We start from the raw sequence: 23,286 nt of genomic DNA, 5'->3' as shown, positions 1-23,286 counted from the left end.
TGTCCTCGAACCTACATCATAATACTTATTATCAGATGTTATCAATGATGAGGATTTTGTTGGTAGTCATGTTATTAACATTTTTCAACAAAATGTTTCATTAGGAGAATATTACATATAATATCGGTCTCAATTGGTAAAACATATGACAGAAGGAAATGTCATAAGTTTACCTTGACGATATTCACATTGTCTTCAATACTACAGGGCTGGTAGTTATATCTATATACAACTCGTGTGGTATTCTAATTTAACCCCTTTAAATTACTTAAATGTAGATAAATAACAGTTTCCGAACATTTCATCGACAAACCGAAGCTTGTTGCTAATCCGGTTGCGTATATAACTATTGATGTATGTCCAAACATGTTAACACGTCTATGCATACACATTCATAACATATTATTGCTTTTGCGTGTGCAAACATAGCATTTTGTTAGACGGTGAACAACTGTTAAAACACTTTAAGAGTCAAGTAGCGCCACTCTTTGAATCTCGGACCTACATTCGGTCACCGCCGGTATCCCCGATGAGCAATCAACATGGTTCGATATTCTGTAAGTATCGGCTGAAGTTTGCTTCTGCCCATACCGTTTTAGAAAAGGGAAATCAGTGTGATCTCCCAAAAGTGTATGTTAATTGCGCCACCCTGTACTGAGGTATAACTGACAATGAACAACTCGTGTCCTACGAGGATATTGTGTCAGTACAGGTTCAAACAAAAGGCAAGGTCATCATCAGAAATACGAGAGATAACCGTGATGAACACGTTTTAATTTTAGAGAATTAGAGATCAATACCGAATGTTATTGTTCACATCTCGGGTGTTATCACAAAAGCAAAATTCAGGCAAACTTTACGGAGTATTCGTATGATTGAATTAGCAATGTTCAGTTCATTCCCAACTTTCGGATACACTGCTTCAAAATATCCTTCGAAAGGAACACTATTAGATGACATACACACTTTCCTGACTTTTGGGGGGCGGTCGGGTAGCCTAGTGGTTAAAGCGTTCGCTCGTCACGCCGAAGACCCGGGTTCGATTCCCGACATGGGTACAATGTGTGAAGCCCATTTCTGTAGCCCCCCGTCGTGATATTGCTTGAATATTGCTTAAAGCGGCGTAAGACCATACTCACGCACTCACTCACTCCTGACTTTTGGAACAGTTTAACAACATAGGATTTATGGCATTATGAGATTACAGAAATCTCATATTAATTTAGGGGGTGTAGGTGGGCTACAGCCTTAATCCCAACCATCTCGGCATCAAGAAAAACAACCAGAAATCATATGACTATCTTGGTATTTATTTTATCCACACCTTGTACATGGAATACTCACACATATTCAATGTTATAGCACTATATTACTTGACAAACAATTACTGCACTCCTATGGTCTCGGTGTAGGCATCTGAGAGCAAGATGTTGAAGTGGAGGGACGTCTTTCGCCCGGGAACGGCACTAGGAAGATCTACAACTATACTCACACGCAAAAGAAACGCAAGTCGAGTATGCAGTATGCATGTTATTTATTTTCAACAGTAAAGACAAGCTATACTAATAGGGCAAGATTGACAAAAATTTGACTGAAGACAGTTTAATGGATTAAAAGGCAGATGACATAATTGTTTTTGTCAAATGTTAAGGGCTTACACAGTTTCGGGTCAATACCCAAAATGTCAGTCAATACCTGGTGTGACCACCATTAGCATTGATCACTGCCTCACATCTCCTGTACATTGAGTGGATCAGACGATTTGTGAAGGCCCTAGGGATCCTCCTGCACACATCCAGAACAGCTGTGCGTAGTTCATCAGCAGTTGTAGGGACTGGGCGCACATTGTGCAGACGCCTTTGAACCTCATCCCACAAGTGTTTGATGGGGTTCAGATCAGGGTTGAGGGCTGGCCACGGTAGAACACGGATGTTGTGTTGTTGCAGAACGGCCATGATAGCTCTGGCAACATGGGGACGAGCGTTGTCCTGCTGGAAATGTGTTGTTGATGTTGTGCAAAAAATGGAACAACGTGGGGTCTGATCACTTGGTCGATATACCGCTGAGCAGTGACGCCGTGTCCCCGACCTTGACCAACATTCAGAAAGCACATGGGTCCAAGTCTCGCATTAAGTGCCAATCCCTGCCCATATCATGACGCTAGGTCCACCCCATGGATCCCTTTCCAAAACGTTTCTGTCAGTGAAACGATCACCTCGACGCCGCCAAATTCTGACGCTTCCGTCTGCATGGGAGACACAAAAGCGACTTTCATCAGAGAAGATCACACGCCTCCACTCACGATGACGCCAATTGTGATGACCCTGTGCCCACTGAAGTCGTGCTTGTCGATGCCGTGGTTGGAGAACAGGACGACGTGCTGGTCGGCGACATCTGAGGTTGTTGGAACGGAGACTTCGGATCACAGTGTCAATGTGTCGATTATGTGTTCCTATGGTCTGTCGAGCACTTTCACTTGCAGTTAGGAACGGATGTCGCTGGTGTTTACGGGTAATCTGCCGATCTTGTCGAGGTGTGGTGACCCTAGGACGACCGCTCCGAGGAAGGTCATCTGTGGTCTGTGTTGCATTGTATCGATGCAGGAGACGGTAAATTGTGGTTATGTTAACGTTGAAATGACGGGCAACATCTTGGACAGACTCTCCAGCTTCCAAACGTCCGATAGCCTGGTTTCTCTGAATTTGAGTTAGGCGTGCCATTGTTGACCAAGGAGTAGGTCCAATAATCGGCCACAGTTTAATATCCACTACAGTTCGTGCATTTTCGATTTCGCGAGAAAGTGGTGCGTTTTGGCGATTCGATGTTTATGTTGCGTTTTTACTCGGGGCTTCCAAAATGCAACCAAAAATATTGATAGCACCATCAGGCTTCACTACATGCTAAAACTCGTATCAATTTATGGTTCCGTGTTTGTTACCTATTTGCTTAAAACCACTTACGTTTCTTTTGCGTGTGAGTATATAAAGCGTCGGAACTTTATGGATGATGTCGAGGTAGCCGCTTCCAATTTTAGTTCTAAAACTATATAGAGTATGAAGAAATACATTCAAATAATTTGTATAAATACATTATCTTTTACATAAACTTTAAATAATACACAAATGGCATTTTTAAACCAAATTTACGTGCTAACTCTTCTAGGTGGAAAGATGGAATGGTTCTGGGTTGCTCTTTGACCTTGGTCTTCATGTTAGCCAGCAACTGTTTAACACGGATAATGCCAGAGTCAGCAAGGTGGTTGTGTTGATTCTTGATGACAGTGATGATCCCGTCATTTGTGTTACGCGTTGTCCTGTATCCACCGCTACAACCCTCCGAATCGTAACTCAAAACTTGAAGTTACTGTGCACCAGATTGTCTACCCTACGACTGTCCTTTCTGTACTTGATATCTATATAGCTGTGCGTTTCCCATGACTGCATAAAATTCCAACATGACCGTGTATGACCGTGTCGTATCATTAAATACTGAACTATGTACTGTGAAACCTTCACTACTATGGAGCATCCCACTTGCCTCACGTTTGAGTTAAGTTGGTTGATAATCAAACGTTGGGGAAATCGGGGTACACATCTAAATATCGTTCCGACATTCTAAACAGGCATCATTTCGCCATTTTTGTACATTAAGTTTCAGTTTCAGTCTATTTCTCTGAAAAAAACCCACCAACGGTGGAACAAGAGTGTATAAGTGAAATTGAAAGTCGCAATTAGTTGCATCAGGCTCATTGGCCTCGACCAACTGATCTCGATATATATGTAGACTATTTGTATATAGCAAATATATATTTCTCAATTGTATAATCCCTGTAATGGTTCTTCCTTAAAGTATAACTAATTTAGAACGCAGAACTAAATGTAAGTGTTTAGTTGTGCTTGTTTCTAAGTCTCGTGAATTTATATGAATGAAGGTTTACAGCATGGCGTTTCATTTGTGACCTTAGTGAGGTCACCGTTATCTAATCTCACTCCGAGCCGACCAGTCCTTGTTTATCCCCGTAATGCAGAGCGCCAGGCAGCGTAACAACAAATACCATCTTTAACGTTTTTTGGTCTGACGCGGCCGAGGATCGAACCCCGGACCTTCCGTACTCCGCGGACGGTCTACCACTAGACCCACCCAGGCGGTATTAGAAGAACGATGAGTGTTGACGACAAACATCCTATGCAAAACGTTTGTGTCTGTAAAACCAAAACACATCCTATAGTTTACACGTCAGTCACGAGAGTGTTGGGTGTCATTCCTGATTTTGACACTTTCAAGGAAGGTAGATTAATCTCTGTGGACCTGTATTTCTATCAATCTTGTTGATTCTGCTCATCATACTATTGTGATTTACTTGATTACATCAATTGTTTGTGTATGAACCAGCGATACGGCATCTGCAACGCGCGGACCCTTGGGGCTATTAGCAGACTGGATACTGGCAGAAGTCAGAGCGCAGTAGCCAATGCATTCAACGTTTAACAGTCTGTGATTAGCTGTGGAGAAAGAACACCCAGATAGTTGTAATAACGTGATATTTTTACATTTGTTTCATCCATGAACCATTTCTCTTAACTACGTAGATAGCCCCGATTCCGAAACACTAGTGTTTGGGTTTTGTCCATGTTAACATGCAGGTCTCATGATACACAGCAGTAATGTAGAGCATCTATTTTCCTCTGAAGATCGATTCTGTAATCGTCCAATACACATAGGTCATCGGAATACAAATTCTTCAGCACAGTAACTAATCTTCTATGAATATGTTTTTCCTAAACCAATATAGAGGCAATAAGATCGACCACCACTCTTTGACTAATATTTCTGTATTAAGCACTGCAGTGTCAATATATTGTTGGATGTACAATAGCCTTGTCTAAATCTAGTGTGCGCTTCACGGATCTTGTATGTATATTGCATTGTACAGGTGTTTTCTCAAAACAGAAGTGCACAAAAATTTGTTATGAAGGTAGTTAGGCGCAATGCATCTTTGATTAGGACTCATTGATGATTATTGATATATATTGGTAAGATCATCTGCTACCTGATTTGGCGAAATTTGTATGGTTCAAAGATCTGTTTTTCACGTCAAGGTGGTCAGATTCTGCTTTGTGTGTGATGGAAACACCTTTCTGTGTGTCGTTTTGAATTCTTTAGTTGTTTCTGAAATTGCTCGAAATATATATTTGTGCTCATGTCATACACTCACGAATAAACTGTTCATGTGAAAACCGTTCTTCTAGTTAATAATGTGGGTCCTAAAATGTTGAGAAAAAATGTCTTAAGCACTTATTAAAAGTATAAACATATCGCGGCCTCCTGTCAGTCTCTATCTCTATCATTGTAAGTCCTCTTTTTCAATATTTTCAAATTAATGTAGTTGGTTTTATTATCCTTTTCATCTATTATATGGTCTCTGATCATTCCAAATAAATGTGTAAAATGTTTTGTTTGTCACCATTAAAGTTACTTGGAAGGTGTGGGGGTGGTGGGTGGTGGGTGGTGGTGGGTGGTGGTTTGGGGATTCAGTGCTAATTTAAGTCCTTGCTTCCAGTTGTGCATAACTATGAGCGCTAAGTACTGTAAAGTGCTGGCTTCCAGTGTCTATTGCTAATCACCTATCAGCGCCAATTATCTGTTTATCAATTATCCGCCAATTTCCACCTATTGTGATCTTATTACTTTTATTGTTCTTACATGTACATATATATATGCTCTCTCCCTCTTAACTCAAACTTCACATTCCCTATTGTCAAACGGTTGATATTTTGACGGTTATTTAGTAACATTGTTGGAATAATCTTTATGAGTATTTGCTTCTTAAAATAGAGAGTTATATTTGAACATATATTCCTCCTGTTTATGTAAATTGACCAATCAAAAATCAGGTTAGGGAAAAGGCGCCAATAAAAAGTTAAGACGAAAAATGTCGATCTATATATATCCCGTTAAAGTTAGTATTGGCTAATAATAACCGATATCGCCACTCTCCAGATGTGTCTGCAACAATTAAAATCAATTTAATACCATTTTACAACATCAATATATCAGCCAATTTAGCTCACCAGGTACCAACTCGAACCTGGGTCAATGCATGGTGAACTATCCATAGTAAGAATGGCTTCTTTTCTCAAGTTAATGTGGATAAACAAGTCATATATACATGAAAATCCCTTTTCGTGTTTATTGAAAAGGTTTTTTTCAGTAAATGGCCATCTATAAAAAAAGTGTATCCAGGTTTTTCAAAATAGTTGACCCCTGGATAGGTTCAGCACACCGACCAGGTTGTTGATGTCACTTTGTTTCTTACAAAGTCAACTTAAATTAAAGAAGTATACCAAATATTCTATTCAGAATCACAGGTCGTTTCAATACTTTCCTAATATTCTGATTATGATAAAACACCCTAATTGTAATGCAATGGTATAATCGAAGATCAAAGTGAGATTATGGCACAGCAAATTGTCCGTCCGTCTGTTTGACGTCTTCGGTAAATCCGCTGAAGTTCTTTCTAATATCTGGATATACCAACCGGACCATATGTCCATAACTTGCTCTCCATGAGTCCGGCAAAGGTTAGCGCTGTCTTCTTCACCAATCATCCAGCTTGAAGAGAAGTTAGCATACATCGGAGACATGAGGCAGAATATCGATGACAAAGGTAGGATATATCCTGGTTGTTATTGATAATGTCATCCCGAGAAATTATGTCTTTTTTCAACCGGGAGAGACCTGTCCCTGATAAATAAGCAGAAAGACCTGATCTGCCGGCCACTGATTTGACAAGATGACACATTAGTAGACTCCCTAGATTCATTCATCAACCATTCGCCACAGTAAGGCTGCACTGAGGAGAGAGAGAGAGAGAGAGAGAGAGAGAGAGAGAGAGAGAGAGAGAGAGAGAGAGAGAGAGAAGAGAGAGACCTTCAGCAAGTGCAGCTTTGACCCCGACCAGTTTCCAGAAGTCGGTCTTTGGCTCCGGCTCCGGCCTCATCTCCTGTTCAAATCTTCCCTCTAGTGCAGGCTGTCGCAACTCCTGTCACGGCCTCGGACCTGGGTCAACAATTATCCCTGGATAGATGTTTTTGCTTCAGCCTCTGGTGATTCTTCAGCTCAAGGCCCAACATGAATTCGGGTTCCTGTACCTGACCCTCAGCTGCAAGAGGTCCCTAGCCCTGGGCCCTGCTCATTTTTCAGTGTCCCATACCCAGTCTCGTCATCGGACACTACTCAGCTTGACCCGACCTGACCCCTGACTCGAGATGTTTTGGCTCAAGACCTGGCCCTGCTTTCTGCCTCCAGGTATGACCCGAATTCCACCACCATCACTAGACCACCATAGCTTCATTTAAGAAGTGTCCTCACAATCTCAAGCTCCCTTATCACTTACTTAGCATAAAATGTCTCTCGCTCATCATCTTGAATTTAAAAAGCTAAATTACCGCTTTTGGACGTGACTCTGGCATAAATGTATATCTACATTCGAATCATAGCTTCGGATCAGAAGACTGTTACAAATACACTGTCAGCTAGAAAAGGTGTTTTGCTGATTGGTAACAGAGTCCCAAGTTATATTTCAAATAGCACACAACAACGCCAGTTGAGTACTCAAGCTATTGGTGTTGTTACAACCATGACAGTTCTATCTATTTTTAGATGACATGTTAATACAACCATGACAGTACTATCTATTTTTAGATGACATGTTAATTGAACCAGACTCAAGCTGAAGCTATGGCAGCGAATGAGTACATGGTATACATCGTAAAATAATGGAGATATGATAACTGGATAATCGAGGATCATGCCTTTTTACAAATTAATTCATTCACATTAACGTCACACATTCGAAACTGAAGGTTGTGGAATCAACATTTGTGTTTGTTTGTTTGTTGTTTAACGCCGCACTCAGCAATATTCCAGCTATATGAAGGTGGTCTGTAAATAATCGAGTCTGGACCAGATAATCCAGTGATTGACACGTGATCATGTCCACGCAACTGGGATACAATGACATGCATCAACCAAGTCAGCGATCCTGACCACCCGATCCCGTTAGTCGCCTCTTATGACAAGCATAGTCGCCTTTCACCGCAAGCATGGGTTCGACATTTGTGAAAGCAGTAGAGAATTCCAAGGGCCTCAATTGGTTTGCTTCAACAGTTGCTGTCGCCTGACCCTGCAGCAGAGTTAACAGCATCTACACGGATATCTAACTTGTTACAGCTACTCAACACTGTCAGATTGTTTCTATGAATTAGACCTCGATGTATGTGCGCTGTCGTCATTGGGTTACCTAACTTAGAAGTTACCATATACTGATCAACTTCCCAATACTTGTCACCACTCACCCCTTCCGTTACCTACCAGAAGACGCTTCGGCTTGTCCCATACGATGGGACACAAGATGGTCATCAATGACTTTGATGTCTGCCCACACCCGTAAAAGAGAACTTGTTTTCTTGCTGGCACATGAGACAAATGAGACAAATGATGACACACAAGAACAGGTGATGTCCCGGATTCCTAGTTCGATCACACTCAGGCGAGTCTCTGTTACATCCAGCTCCCTTTTGTTACTAATCGTTTAATATGGACTCCAACAAACTGTGTGTTAGATTGTCGACATATACTTTGTATGTCTCTCCTAGGTTCATTAATCACTCTGCATGATCTCACTCCACATGGGGAGATTTGACCATGGCAACTGTGGATGAGCACTCGTGCATCGTGCAGTCCCTCAATTGGAAAAAGAAAAATCATTCCAACGTGATTGTGCCTGTGTTTGGATCCACAGACTCTGATAAGCTCTGGTCGTATATATATTTATCATATAATGGGTAGGTGTCTCGGCAGGATAAAGCCAACGGATAAAAACGATATCCTTTGGGGTCATATGCGGATAGAGATGCAAATATCAAAGGTCAAATAGGGACTACTTTCAGCGTTAATAAACAAACATGGCGTCGCCCTTGTCATTCGGCAATCGAGTCAGAATTAACCATCGTGGATCTGGATAAACTACAGAGATACATTTTCAGTTGGAACTATATTGGCTACTGTCACTGTCCGACTGACACACTTAACCTGTGACGTAATAAATATTAATGCGCGCATTCCAGGAAAATGTTTAGCAATGTTTAGGTAATGTTTGTGAGAAGGGAAAGCGATTTAGCACAGAAAGCACAGAATTAAAGAATGACATAATATGACAAAGAGGTTATCACGCTTGTGTGTTTGGGTATGGTAAATATCCTGTATTGGGAATAAACACTAATATGTATTTAGCTCGCCAAGGCTCGCAAAATACAATGTTAATTCCTAATACAGGATATTTACCATCCCCAAACACACTCGCGTGATAACCTCTATGTATCCTCCATTTGCACTCTTCCTGTAAGTCTTTGCAAAGCTAAAGCTGCATCAATGCCAAAATCTGTCCTAGTAGCTCCAGTTCAGCCCAACCACAGTGTCACCCATATTGAAAATGTCACCGCCTCCCTCTTACTCAGCCATATCATTTAAATTGTGATGTGTGGACCTCTATGTGCTGTGAGCAGTATTTTATCATTAAGAAATATGTTTGGTTTAACCCCATGTGTAGTGTAATAAAGTATAGTTTTGCACTGAACTACTACGGTTAAAATATGAGGGCGCCTTTTGTTTCAATTGTCCAGCAGAAACTGTCAATAAGCCTGGCATTTAGTCCAGCAAGCACAGTTTAGTGTGAAATTACCTAGAATCATCTCATCAAAACAACAACAACAACAAAAACTCAACCTCGTGGAGCTCTTTTTTGTCTATTTTATTAATGGTTATCTTTTGGCAACAATTCATCACGCTTTTGGTTCCAGAAAAGATGTGCCCCCAGTAAATGAATGACTAGAAACACAACGAATAATATTATTTTAGGGACCGACCATTTAATATTCTGGGGAATGCCTGCTATTGGAGACTAGATGTTATTTGCAACTACATATGCAAATTGTTTGACAGGCATTCCTTAGAAGTTAGCGAATGACAAAGTAGACACAATTTATGGAGAACAACTTGTTTTTACTGTAATGGCGAGTATACCGTTGTCAAGCAAGACACATCAGCCTAAGCAGACTCGGATGAAGTTGCACGTTCTTTTGGAATGAACGGGTGTCGCACGGACAGGACGTCACCGTCGACAGTTGTAACGCTAAGGGTGTGGCGATCACTATGCTTCCAGTCGAAAGCTGTCTACCTGGAATGTTATACCTAACTTGTGACTGGACTGTGTTAACCCCATCTTGTTAGTGTGCACTGACGTCAACAATCAGAGCAGACATGTCCTGACTGAGAACCTGCAGAATCGATGATTGTATCTTAGTCGTCTGACCACTGGGACCATTACGAGGCCCTTGCTGCTGTTGAACAGGCCTTGTATGAACTCGAGTGACTGAAATGGGACCAGGTCTCTACTTCTCGCCTCATCTATCATCATTTTCGCATGCACTAAAACTGAACAGTATTCTGGTACGAAGAATCTGTTGGTTTTTTTCATCGTTGCCATTGTCCTTTACTTTGACAGCAGTGCATCTCGTTGGCAAATGAGGCACATAGTCTTTAATATCTGAAACAAGATTAATTTTCGATTAAAAAAAACATTTAATTTTTATTCAGCATTAAAATTTTACTTGCGAAATACAAATAAAATAATTCTTGTGACTACAGTGTAGGTGACAAACAAAACGATTAAGTAATATTCTTATTTACATCTCAAATTGTATGCATGAGAATGTTATAAATACTTATTAAGCAATATAAGTACACGTTTGCGCTTTCTGTGAATGGTAAATGAACATATTAAATAGTCTTACAAATTTAGCTAGTGAATTCTGTATGTAAAATGATGAATGTTCAGTGATGAATGATTTTACAGAAAAAAGGTAAAACAATTCCTGTATGTATGTATGTATGTATGTATGTATGTATGTATGTATGTATGTATGTATGTATGTATATGCCACATCACACTGCCAGTTAGCCCTTTAAAATGTGAACGATGTCAGACTGACAAAACTTTATATTAGTTTCGCTAAGCTGGCCACTATTCATCAACAAAAGTTAGTCCTACATGTTTCATAATGTATAAAGCATAAATAGGGAATTGTTTCACTGTAAATAGACAACGCGCCAAAGATGTGGTACATGGGAAGTGCGAGGACGTCGTTTATCGCAAACTTTTCCAGAAAGGCAAAGAATGAGGAACATATCCCATAAACGTTCTGTTATCTGAAAAAATCGTCCTCGAGCTTCATAAAGTCACGTGCTCGACAGCTCACCTCACGTGCCCGGGAAAAGAACTATAGAAGGAAATGAGGGCCATATCGCGAGATTATGAGATGCACCCATCCCAACATGGCCGCCGTCAACGATGAGATAAATCAATCCCGTAAACTTGGTATCATGATCTAATAAATATGCAAAGAGGTCGCATAGCAGGAACTATTTTCGAAGTCCATAGATCAATGCGATGCCTTCTTTCTCAATAAACTGTTAACAAACATGGCTGCAAGTCACTTGGCACTATAGTACATTCACGGTTATATTCATACTCGAATTCTAAAATATCACATTTAGGAATTAAAATGGATTATGCTCGCCAAAGGCGCGAACGTTTTGAATGCTTTGATCTCAACCCATCATTGTCGATGCCTTTGATCTTTTAGCTTCTCATCTCAGATTATGAATTTTTACGCAGCTTTCACCTTTGTCCTTCACATACATGTTTCTTTATTGATATATTACATTTTCCACCCAAGACCTCTGAAAACACTAGGCCAGTGATGGCATAAAGTTGTGTGCATGGTGTGACCAGTCAAAAAGAGCTCACAGAATTGCACCTTGCATCACATGCTTCATTTTCTTCAAAGATTTCTGTCCACTGAATGTGTGCTTACAAGAATTTGCACTTGAATTACATGTATAGATATACAATCAATGTTTGATTATATACAGTGACATACTTTGCTTAACTGCTATCATGTGTGATTTACTTATTCGACTCGAACACCTACTATATTTTTAGACTAGAACATTCACGATTTGTAATATCAAAGAATTATTGTTATATATTTTCATGGTAGAATGTGGTTTTTAATGTAGAGCTAGGTACTTGTACATTTGGCGGTACTAAAAGCTTCAACTGCGTATTTGGTCAGTTCAAATTTTGATTAAATGATGTCAAGCCTACAGATAACCCAGCTCTACATCTAAAATACATTGTTTTCAGTAAATTCAAATATGTTCTCTTTTCAGATTGCTATGGCTAGCTTACATTTGGAATCTCTGGCAAAAGAAATCAAACCATATTGATGAATAAACACCATTTCCAAGACTTCTGGTTGCATTCGTGTGAGGTGCTACAGTATGTTCCTAAAATAGTAACACTTCCAAGAAATCTTTTCTGTGGCAGCCAAGACAGGAAGAATGAAATAAGGCTATACCAAGGAGTTGATGGATCACATCGTCTCCAATTAATGACTAGATTTGCTAGAGGCTACCAGCAGTCTCACCATGGAAACTTGCAAGCTTTGTGAGGTATTTTAACGCGATCCTACTGTGTCCAGCTCTCTTCCTCCACACTATAACTGTATGACTGTCCATAGCCTAGTGGGACAAGTGACAACAGTCAATATTTATTTGTTGATTTGTGGGTCAACATAACACTTTTGAAAATTTTAGACATCTGTTTAAACATGTCCATATTGCAATGGCATATTTGCCTCTTGTAAGCAATAGTGATTCTAGACACATTTTTGCATATTATGTTACTCAGTGTTTACACACATGAGTATAGATATTCTGAACAGTATATTTGGATATATTTTTGTTGTTATATCTTGCATCCCCATAGCTATATTTTGTATACCAATATACAAGTGTCCAGTGTTGTATATGTTTTACACAAGCTTTTTCTTAAATTCACTCTTTGAGACACATCTTATTTCATAATGCCTACATTGTCCATATTTCCTGATGATTTAGTCGTAAAGATAATGTGCTGATTGATAATTGTACATCCTTTGGATCTTGTTATGATATGCTCAAACATGACTGAATGACATGATGACTTATCAACATTTATTTCCAATGTTGATGTGTTGGCAGAGGAAAAACATTGTCTGCACTCTTTACCAAGAGTGATTATCCAAAATACCGTTGGATAATATTAAATGAAACATATGTAATAAGTGTGAAAACTGTCTGTTAACTATCCATGCTGGAAAACAACAGGAAAAACTGTAAAAAGGGTGATCAAGTTGACTGTGGGAGAGGACACTGTAATGTGAACTATACCATGGATGTCCTTTCACTCATCAAGCATTCAATATTGGCGGATAATAACAATCCTATCACAAAACATTTTGATCTCGGGCGCCAAACTGGTTCTGCTGGCCCTGAGATGGTGTGGAAAATATTTGATGCTGTCAGATTAGAAGATAAGAAGGTAAGTTGACAGTCAACATTAGTAGATGTATATGATATATCCGATACGAGATTGGCTATTAAGAGTCCAGAATCTAACTAGCTATTAAACCAATATAAATTTATTCACTTGATTACACGTATGGGAAGTTCTAAAGTGGGATAACTTTTTCATGGGTGGCAGTCATTTCTTGTGTGCAACTACAAGGTCAGAGGGAATCGGGAGGGTCACCGAAAAGAGGGCCACTCGCAGGGGAAAGGTCATAAAACATAATACTCATATGTGGGGATGGTCATGAAAAAAATTACATTTTATGAAAACATATAAAGTGCTTTCGCATTTGTCTTTTCAGGGAGGGTCAAGAAAAAATGTACAATGACATGGGGAGGGTCATCCCCAATATATGACAAGCATTAGGGGAGGGGAACTATTTTCAGTATATAACTGCATCAAAACCTCTGTCCCCGTAATAAATGATCGCTCCATAAACATGCTCAATTGATTCACTGGCAATGTCTAAGGATGTTATTCCACCAGGACAATGCACCTGAGGACGAGTCCGAGGTCGGTAAACAAAGTACCTGTCATTGGCGACTCAAGAGCGGGCAACTCTATGTTATCGCGGTATCACTATTTTGTGTGTGATACTTTGGATTACTAGTATGTGGTTTACATCACTTCCTGTTTTGGATTATGCATAATCAGTATTCGTACGACCTATGTTAGGTCAAGGGACATCGTCCAAACGTTTGGATTCTTTTCTAACCAATTTCGAATGAAGATAGGGGTAGTTCCACTTCAAAAACATTCCAGAAACTGTCAAACAAAAGTTGACGTGTTTATTTACGTGTAACCGTGACAAAACGCAACGAGTCCCGTATTCGAGCCCGCGATGATATAGTCATACTATACTGTTTTACCCAATAAAGCAAGGTTTCATTTAGCTGCACATATAATCAGCAATCCATGGATGAGGGTAATAAATATGTTCTGAACCTCCGTGGTGTGTAGTGGATAGAGCGTCTGCCCGGAGAGCGATAAGTCGGTGGTTCGATCTCTTAGCCACGCCATACAAAATATGAACATGTACGTACTAGTACTTCTTGCTACCCTGACTGGTGTTCGGCATAGGGGATAAAACAAGGACCGGTTGGCTCAGAATCAGTATAATGTGTGTGAATGAGCTATCCATGTTAAAATGTATCATGATATCTCCGTGGGCGTGCACTAGTACAGGCAGACACACATGTGCACGTTCCTATATAAGTGCAAAAAATCTTGAAATCGATGTCAAGCCCCCATTTCACCTCATTTCACCTTGAGATGGATGTGATAGAGTCAACAAACCGGTCGCACCACAGATATGAAAACCGTTTTTGACAGTTAATTAAAGACCAAAGTAATGAGATGTGTAGACATTATAGATAAAGAGAACGTTTCACCACGTTTAGATAGGCAGTTAATTGTGTTCGCCACCATAGCATGCTTAAGTTAAACCTGACCATATCTATTTTTAAGTCGATTACCATAATCCTACAACATTTATTAGACCATACACATTCATTAGACCATAGTAAAATTACAAGAAAGCACCTCTCCTAAATAGTATCAAACAGTACACGTGGTCATCGAGTCTGAACAGAGAATGATTATCAGCGACCATAGCACCCCCAAATTACACTGCGCTCCCTCCTTTCCATTGGAACAACCAGTTCTAACAAACACTTTACCTCACCAATAAACGTTGTAAGTAAAGACTGAAACAACCCACAGCCAGGAATTAAGAATAGTTTGGACATTGTATTAAAGAAGCAGTAAGGCATCAAGAATAACACGTATTTACTGCACTAAATAGCATATATAGTTTAGGACAAACGTCTACCTAACCCCAGTTACATTTTGTGACATGGTAAATGTGTAGATAGTTTATCCAATGTATCTTTCCGAATATTGTTCCGATATCGAAAAGGTGAAAACTTTACATCTTTCGGATTGTTTTCCATGTGGAAATAAAGTTAATTCTTATATGTCTGAAAATAACTGCCCAATAAAAAGGACAGCGAGGCTGGTGGCCATTTTCCCTAAAAAACATCAGACAGTGACATAATTGTCTATTTTATGGTTCATTTGATTTCTTAAGAGGTAAGGATCAGTGATAACAAAAGTTTAATTCCTAATTTCTTCATTTTATGTAAGAAACTGAAAATATATATTTATGGAACACTTCCACACATTTGGTAATATCATTAGTTGCCAGTGTTACAAAAAGGTTTCATGATGAAAATAAACAATAACAATACAAATGTATGCCTAGTTGTTTTTTGGCATTACTATTTTATATTAATACCATAAAAATAACCCAAATAATTAAAAGATGCAATAAGACAGGAAAGCAACCCATGCTGAAGACCGTAAAAGGTGACTATGTTTGTCGTAAGAGGCGACTAACGCCATTGGGTGGTCAGGCTCGCTGACTTGGTTGATGCATGTCATATCCAAATTGCGTGGATCGATGCTCATGATGTCAAAAACTCGATTGTCAGGTCCAGACTCGATAATTCACAGACCGCCGTCATAAGCTGGAATATTGCTGAGTGGCGTAAAACAATAAACATATATAAACACACACACATATATATATACCCGTCAAGATTCGATAAGAATAGGCCTTCAACAACCCATGCTTGTCGTAAGAGGCGGCCAAGGGGATCGGTTGGTCAGGCTCGCGATGGCGATGCTCATGATATCAATCACTCGATTGTCTGGTCCAGACTCGATTACTTTCAGATCGCCGTCATGTAGCTGGAATAATACTGATTGCGGGGTTAAACAAACAAACAAACAGAAACATTTTCGAGACACAAAACAGTGTGTCTGTGTACTCAAATGGTGTGCACCTGCGCCTTGCTGTAGGGTGGGTGTTGTTAAGACGAGAAGTTTTATTTTACTATCTATGAATGGTAATTTTGGAGTTATCGAGAGTGTTGGATTTCTTAAGTTAAATACTTATTTGAATGAATCAATATGAGCTAAGAGTAAAAAATTAAATTGATCAATGAAATGGTACATATTGAAAATAATACACGTTTGACACTTCTCATAACACATATTTGCTTTCTCATATTCACATTTTAAGGTATAGCCCTTAACTGCTAAAAAGCGAACTTAGAAATAGTAAAAAGCAACGTTCTTGGTCACTATGAAAACAATATTTTATGTTTAATCAGCAATATTCCAGTCATATTGCGACTTTTTGTAAAAATTCGAGTCTGGACCACATAAGCCAGTGAATGACCTCATGAGCATCAATCCACAGAATTGGCATAATCTGACATACAATCAACACAGCCATTAAGCCTGACTTTCTGATGTACTTAGTCGTCTCTTACGACGGGTTTGCAAATTCACGTTCAAAATATATATTGTGTCCGATTACAACAACGGTATTGTCTGCATTTTTCATATTTCAAACAAGAATACATTTGTACTTCTCATATAAGACATTTTTTTTGCGCAAAACCACATGAGATATGTATGTCATCTAAACACATCCCAACTGACAAGTAAACATTACAAGCACAAAATAATTTCAAAATATACTTTTAAAGTCAGAATAAAGCTTCGACAAGGGTGGACCAACTTCAACTTATTCTGTGTCACGTTGACAAGGTAAAAATAGGCTTAAAGTGCAAAAGGTGTCAAAGGTCGACATTAATACATACACTTTACAAGAATTTTGTTCTTTGGTTTGTCACAACTATACACACTAATTTTGAGGTGTGGATGTGTATGGTCATTGTTACCTTTGACATTTGTGACATCTTCTTGAAACCATGTAAATTGTCTTTGAAGCAGTATGATGATCCCAGGAATTGTGTCTCTTAAATGCTCATAACAATCTTCCAGTTATTGTAATCATGTTGTAAAATGTCATTGCTGTAAGTATCATTGTCAAATTGTATTTACATGGTATAGGTAGTGGGATATGTTATTATGTTTTTCCAAGTATTTATATTATAATTTCCTTAGGTCCAGACCAATGCTTTCCCCTGTATTACAGACTCCTTGGACCAAATTGGTTGGACGGAGGTGGGGAAAGGGCAACACAAAAACCAAGATCAATAAATAAATGTTTGTGTTACGTATTTACGGGGCCAAATTGGTATTTTCTAGTGGATATGTTACACTTGATTATAATGCGCCCCAGATTCGGTTATTAAATACCCTCAATCATAACTGAAAAGAATTTTTAATGCAGATATTGTAGATAACAGAACTTACTGATTTATTTGTTGATATGCCTTTTCCGGCGTTACGCGCTCACAGAAACTTATTTTCAAGGGGGAAAAGAACTAAACCCAATTGTATGCGTGTATTATGCACAGCTGCATTTAAAAAAAGAAGTGCGCACTATGCACAAGAAAAAACGGTGTTTTATTTTGAAGGCGAATAATCATTTTTTGTTATCGAATTGCTGTGGCTTAATTATGTATTCTACCCCCCCCCCCCCCCCCCCCTACACACACATACAAGAAATTTTATTTCAGGATTGTGTATTTTTTCGGTTCATTGAGGTATGAATAAAAAAACTGATATGCGTAGTGGATTCTTACATAAAGTTTGCACATCGGTTTTTCGATTCATACCTCAATGAACCAATAAAAATTCACAGTCAATGCTTATAATTAAATTCGACAACGTAAAAAAATGTTTTATCTACAATATTGTTTAACCAAAAACAGTTGTATGTGTCAAAACAGACAAAAATGACGAGATTCATAAACATTCCAGGTGTAGGAATACATACTGTGGCGTGACATGAATCAGGTGATCATTTAATTTATGCACATAACTTGACACGCCTACATAGTCAGTAGTAAATCCATGGAGAGTAGGATCAAAACAATGTTCATAGGACCTGTCAATTAAGGCAAGAGGCGAGAAGAACTGCAACAGTCAGACTTTAACGAACCGGAATAAATATGTCCCGGAGAAGGCGGCTGTTTCAAATGACATGGTCAGTTACAGCCAGATTCAAACATTAGTTCCCTGAAAAAGGGAAAACACAGTTGGAAAAATGCTAGTTAGAAATGAAATACGAATACATGAAAGTTGTGGAACCGAGGCGAGCGGGGGAAAAACAGGCAAGCGAGCCTGAACGTTTGCTGTTTCATTCCTTCTCGGCCTTCGGTTTCAAAGGGTAGTTTGGTCAATGAATATGCATGAATGTTGTTAAATGTCCTGTGCATGACGATACACATAAACAGAAAGGGAATTCCCTCGACTGTAATATTTGGATTCCCTGGCATTCCGCAGTAATAAAAGTAGTGCGCCTCGGTGGGCGTGGCTTAATTTTTTACATTCATTTGGAAATTAATTCAATAACACGTGACCAATTCAGCTAATCAGAATGCAGGAATTCCAATGAACACAACGGAAATTTAATTATATATAGATAACTCTTGGTTTATCATACCAAAATCATAACATGTTAAAAATCAAAGACATATTCGTTGCTAAAATTATCATCAACGTCTTGATTCAAGACGACATGGGTGAAGTAATAAGTCGGTGATGCATAGGGGCGCTGTCTCCCCTAGAGAGGGTAGATCTTGTTGCTTGTCCCACCCGCCCCTGGATAAAAAGGAGCAGGCGTACCCCGCTGGGTGGCCATTCCAGGGTTGAAACCCATCCTAGCCCACACAATCCCTTTCACCTAACTCAATTTTCTAAAACCATTACTTCACCAAGGTCAGTACTACGTGACAACGTCTTGCATCTGTATCTCAGAGGACATTGCAGTTAACAAATAGATACTGGTAGATCGAAATCGAAGGATAAATCAGATTACAACAAGGCATCGCTAACCAGGGGTACCATACACACTCATGACAAACGGAGTGTCATTAGCAAGCATTACGTGTCTCGCAAATCCCTGTATTATCATGAGTAAAATCTGTAGGCCATGTGCATCTCGTCGCAACGGGTATAAGGACAGATATCAATCTCCTATGAGTTGTAGACACCACGACTTCAGATAAGTAGAAAACTCATACAAGTGCTGTAAAGCTTAACAGACGTGTCCCTTAACATATCGTTATGCGTGACAGCCAGGGTGGAAGATCGGATAAGTTGAGGTCAGCTTCCTGTCACCGTTACTTGGCACGTGCTTCGTGCTTCGTGCTTCGTGACTCAAGTCAGGTCTGATTACCGAGACTGTACGATACCTCGTCACCATGGCTTAGCCCAGTGCAGCCAGTCTGTGGAGTGCGACTCTGCTTCATACGCCACCTCTTCCCACGATATTGAAACCATCACAGAGGACGTTTTCAAGCCTAGCAACTATTCGGGCAGAGATATGTTACAGGAGTTCTACACGTTATACCTTCGTTACCACCTACAAAAAGGAACAACAGCCAAACAAGCCTTTGATTGAGCAAACGGGTTGTGAAGAGCCGGAAACTAAGGCAAAGCAGTTCAACACACTTACCTTTCTGTCGTTTCCTGACAACTTGATTAAGAAGATAGATTTGTGACTGAACGCATCTAGAGCCAAAAATGTTAGCCTTAGCCTTTCTTCAATCAGTAGGACCGCCTATATGACACACGATTGCACTTGCCCAAACATCCTACCATCATCGAAGATTATCACGAGGAAGTAAAACATTTGTCTACAAAGATGCTTGTTGAGATGGCCAGGTTCAAAGATCTCGATACTTTTCAACAAGCAGATGTTAAACACCAGAACCTACATCAACTGGTTTGCAGCTGGTATCAGACATGTCATCCCCCTGATTAATCAATTGCTGGTTAATCCTTGGACAAAAAGAGTCGACCTCGGCCTGGAACAGTTGGATCTTGTCCACAGCTCCTCAGACGATATCCTCAACAGGAGGATCTCCAGTCAGCTCAACTATAAATGTCAGCCAGGTTTCTAGTTATCAGCGCAACCAACTCATACAGCAGATACGCCAGAACATCTCGTACATTGTACTACATACGTCAGAACATCTTCTGTAGGGAAGTATGTTGTTGCATGCTATCACAGCACCCTTGTTCTTCAACAAGAGTCTTCACGCCGTCAAGTAAGGGATTGTCCAGTTGACCCATCAGAGGTTCCAGAATTCTACACTCAGCCTGCATTCCAGAATGCAGAAACGTCCAGCAGAGTATCAAATTCAGCGAGATCCTCCAAATCGGAAGACATGTGACATTGACATGTGACGCGGGATTCTTTTCATGCTCCAGTCTGACAAGACAGATCAACATTTCCCTTGGGCAACTACGCCAAAAGTGAGCAGATGCGAAATGTAGCAGAGACAAAGGCAGAGGCATTCCGAGTTGAGGTCACTGTCATGTATGAGCCATTTCAAGTTCAGCATATCTCTCCAAAGCCTGTCTCATGGACATTGATTGCTGACAACCGGTATTCAACACAACACCGACCCCGGCATCAGTCAGGGGTTGTCTGATGCAATATGCTGCAAAGTAAATCATGGACGACACATTTCCTACAACGTCCAAAACTTGTGGTCGATCCCATAGGTTGCCTATTTCATCTGTCTGGATCCAAGCTAGCTGCCGCGAACTTGGCCATACAGAAACTTGTACTCAAGGGGGCAGTCAGTGCATTAAAACAGTCAGACACCACCAATGGATTCTACACTCCAGTATTCCTGGTTTCAAAGACATGCGCATGATTAACGACTTGAAAGTGCACAACAAGGATTGACTTGTACGACCTTTCAAATTGCAAATGAGGGAGCTTTCCCAGGCAAGGAAACTGGATGATAAGTCTAGATTTACAAGAAGCTGCTCTTGACGTGTGACATGAGTTCAAAGCGTTCTACCGCTTGGCATACCAATCGCTCTATGGCTATTTACCAAGATCATCAACCCAGTCATCAGGTTTGCTCATCAAAGGCTAGTGAGACTGATACATCAACAACTTCCTATCAGCTGCAGAATAAACATATCTGGGCTAATGTTCACCCTGACCAACTCAAAACATCGTCTATATAGGGGTAAGGTTTCAACTTATCAGGGGGAATCTTGGCTTCTCCAGCAGGTAAAGACTCAAGAGCAAGAAATATGATCTTAGATCACACGACCAGCCTATCAGATCGCACTGTTGGTGGATGTCTTGGTACACTTAATCTATGTATATACTCCCACTTCATTTCTGCCAACTTTCTGGGGATGCTGGATGTCAGATCCCACCGGTCACTCTGGTGTATGCTGGCTAATGATGTAATAGAGGTAATATATTCAAAGGAATTACCAAACAAAAGTTATCATAGAGTATAATTCTAAGATTACATCAGTAAGTATTATACATACTCTTTTACATCAGGAATTAGTACCTCCCACCTTCCCAACGTTTCTGCATCTAGACATTGAGGGTTAGTGGTTGAAAGAAGTGATGTTTTATTACCTCGCGCTTGCGCAGTTGCATTTCAGTTCCCCTCATGACTATTAAGTATGTATGGCAGTGAAGAGGGCGTCTGTTTTATAGTGTGATGACAGCTGAAACAGTAATTTATGGCTGATGATGCAATAGGGGTAGTGTTCTTAGAATTATACACAAATTTTGTTTGATTTCTTAATACCAGTCAATGGTTATGCAAGGATCGCAATAATGAGCTGTGGCAATGTTGATGCATTGCTGATTCGGGTGACTTTTTATTTTGCTGATTCTACTTGATGCTAGTTCAGGTTCACTTAATCTGTGTGTGTACTGTTGTGACAATGGGATTACATTAACGTATTTTCATTCATCGCTGATGGCGACTGACACTGATTAAGTTTGACCAGTTCGTAACTCACACAAGGAGATACTGATCTCATGTACACCTAACTGAAAGTCAAGTGAACTCATGTTGTGACCTGTTTATTCATCGAACCTCGAGCCTCATCCGTTGTAAACGTCTCATCAAAAACCACTAGAACATGACCACAGCAATCATATTCAAAAATGACTATTTAGGGCAATTACTGAATCATTTTGCCCCGCAAAATAATAATCTATCAAGAAAGTAATATTGTATGTTTAGTTGGTAATGCTACATACATCAGATTGTGATACTTTATCACTTGACCCTGATTTGACTTTTTTACTTATACCATCACCTAAATTCTCACAAACTGCATTTCTTTGGGGTGGAGGTGTGTGGCTGGGGTTTTATTCCCTCCAAAAAACTTGTCAACGAAAAGTCTTGTAAAACATAATTATGCTTCAGGCAGTCCAACAATAAGAGATTGCCTGTCTGTTACAATCTGAGTAGAAATTGTCCCCAAATTGAACTGTACATCTCAAGGGTAGTTGCACATTATAAATTGGCCACCTACTGGCTTTTGAAATATTGGAACTGTGCTTGCTGGCAGTTAGTAAGCCAGTGATGCAATTTCTCATCCCGTATCAATAATACCTTTGAAAGTAGGTTCTGCTGTGTGATTTCTTTTCTTTTCCATTGTGCTTTTGAGTTTAATATAAGATATCATTTCAATTATAGACAATTCTCTGTAAATTTAATGTTTGTTTTTAAGGACATATTTCGATATTCTAGAAAGGTATGTTGAGCATTTGGACGAGTCATATTGTTTAATAATACACTGTAAAAGCTGAAAGATAAATCTCAAATGCGCAGTGCAGAAAGGGCGTCATGGCCATTCTGAGTCAGAATTGGTCGCAACCTATGCTTGATATAAGAAGCGACTAAAAGAACTGGGTGGTCAAGCTAGGTGACTTGGTTAATTGCGTGTTCATGTAATCCAAAGATGCAGGATGTGTTTCATAATACCAACCATTTACTGGTCCAGAC

The 23,286-nt window shown here is 39.7% G+C and overlaps 1 protein-coding gene across 1 annotated transcript in view; it reads left to right on the top strand.

Annotated features, from left to right (window-relative positions):
• Window positions 1-23,286, top strand: part of LOC124119420 (SCY1-like protein 2) — a 328,929-nt gene that overhangs the window by 4,327 nt on the left and 301,316 nt on the right. Inside the window, exon 2 of the mRNA XM_048399279.1 lies at window positions 12,295-13,486. Coding sequence (XP_048255236.1) covers window positions 13,256-13,486 — 231 coding nt within the window. The 5' untranslated portion in view covers window positions 12,295-13,255. The remainder of the gene's footprint in view (window positions 1-12,294; window positions 13,487-23,286) is intronic.

The sequence above is a fragment of the Haliotis rufescens genome, unplaced genomic scaffold, assembly GCF_023055435.1.
Source record: "Haliotis rufescens isolate VD_foot unplaced genomic scaffold, xgHalRufe1.0.p SCAF_2, whole genome shotgun sequence".
Taxonomy (NCBI): Eukaryota; Metazoa; Mollusca; class Gastropoda; order Lepetellida; family Haliotidae; genus Haliotis; species Haliotis rufescens.
This window is presented reverse-complemented; position numbering and strand designations above follow the sequence as displayed.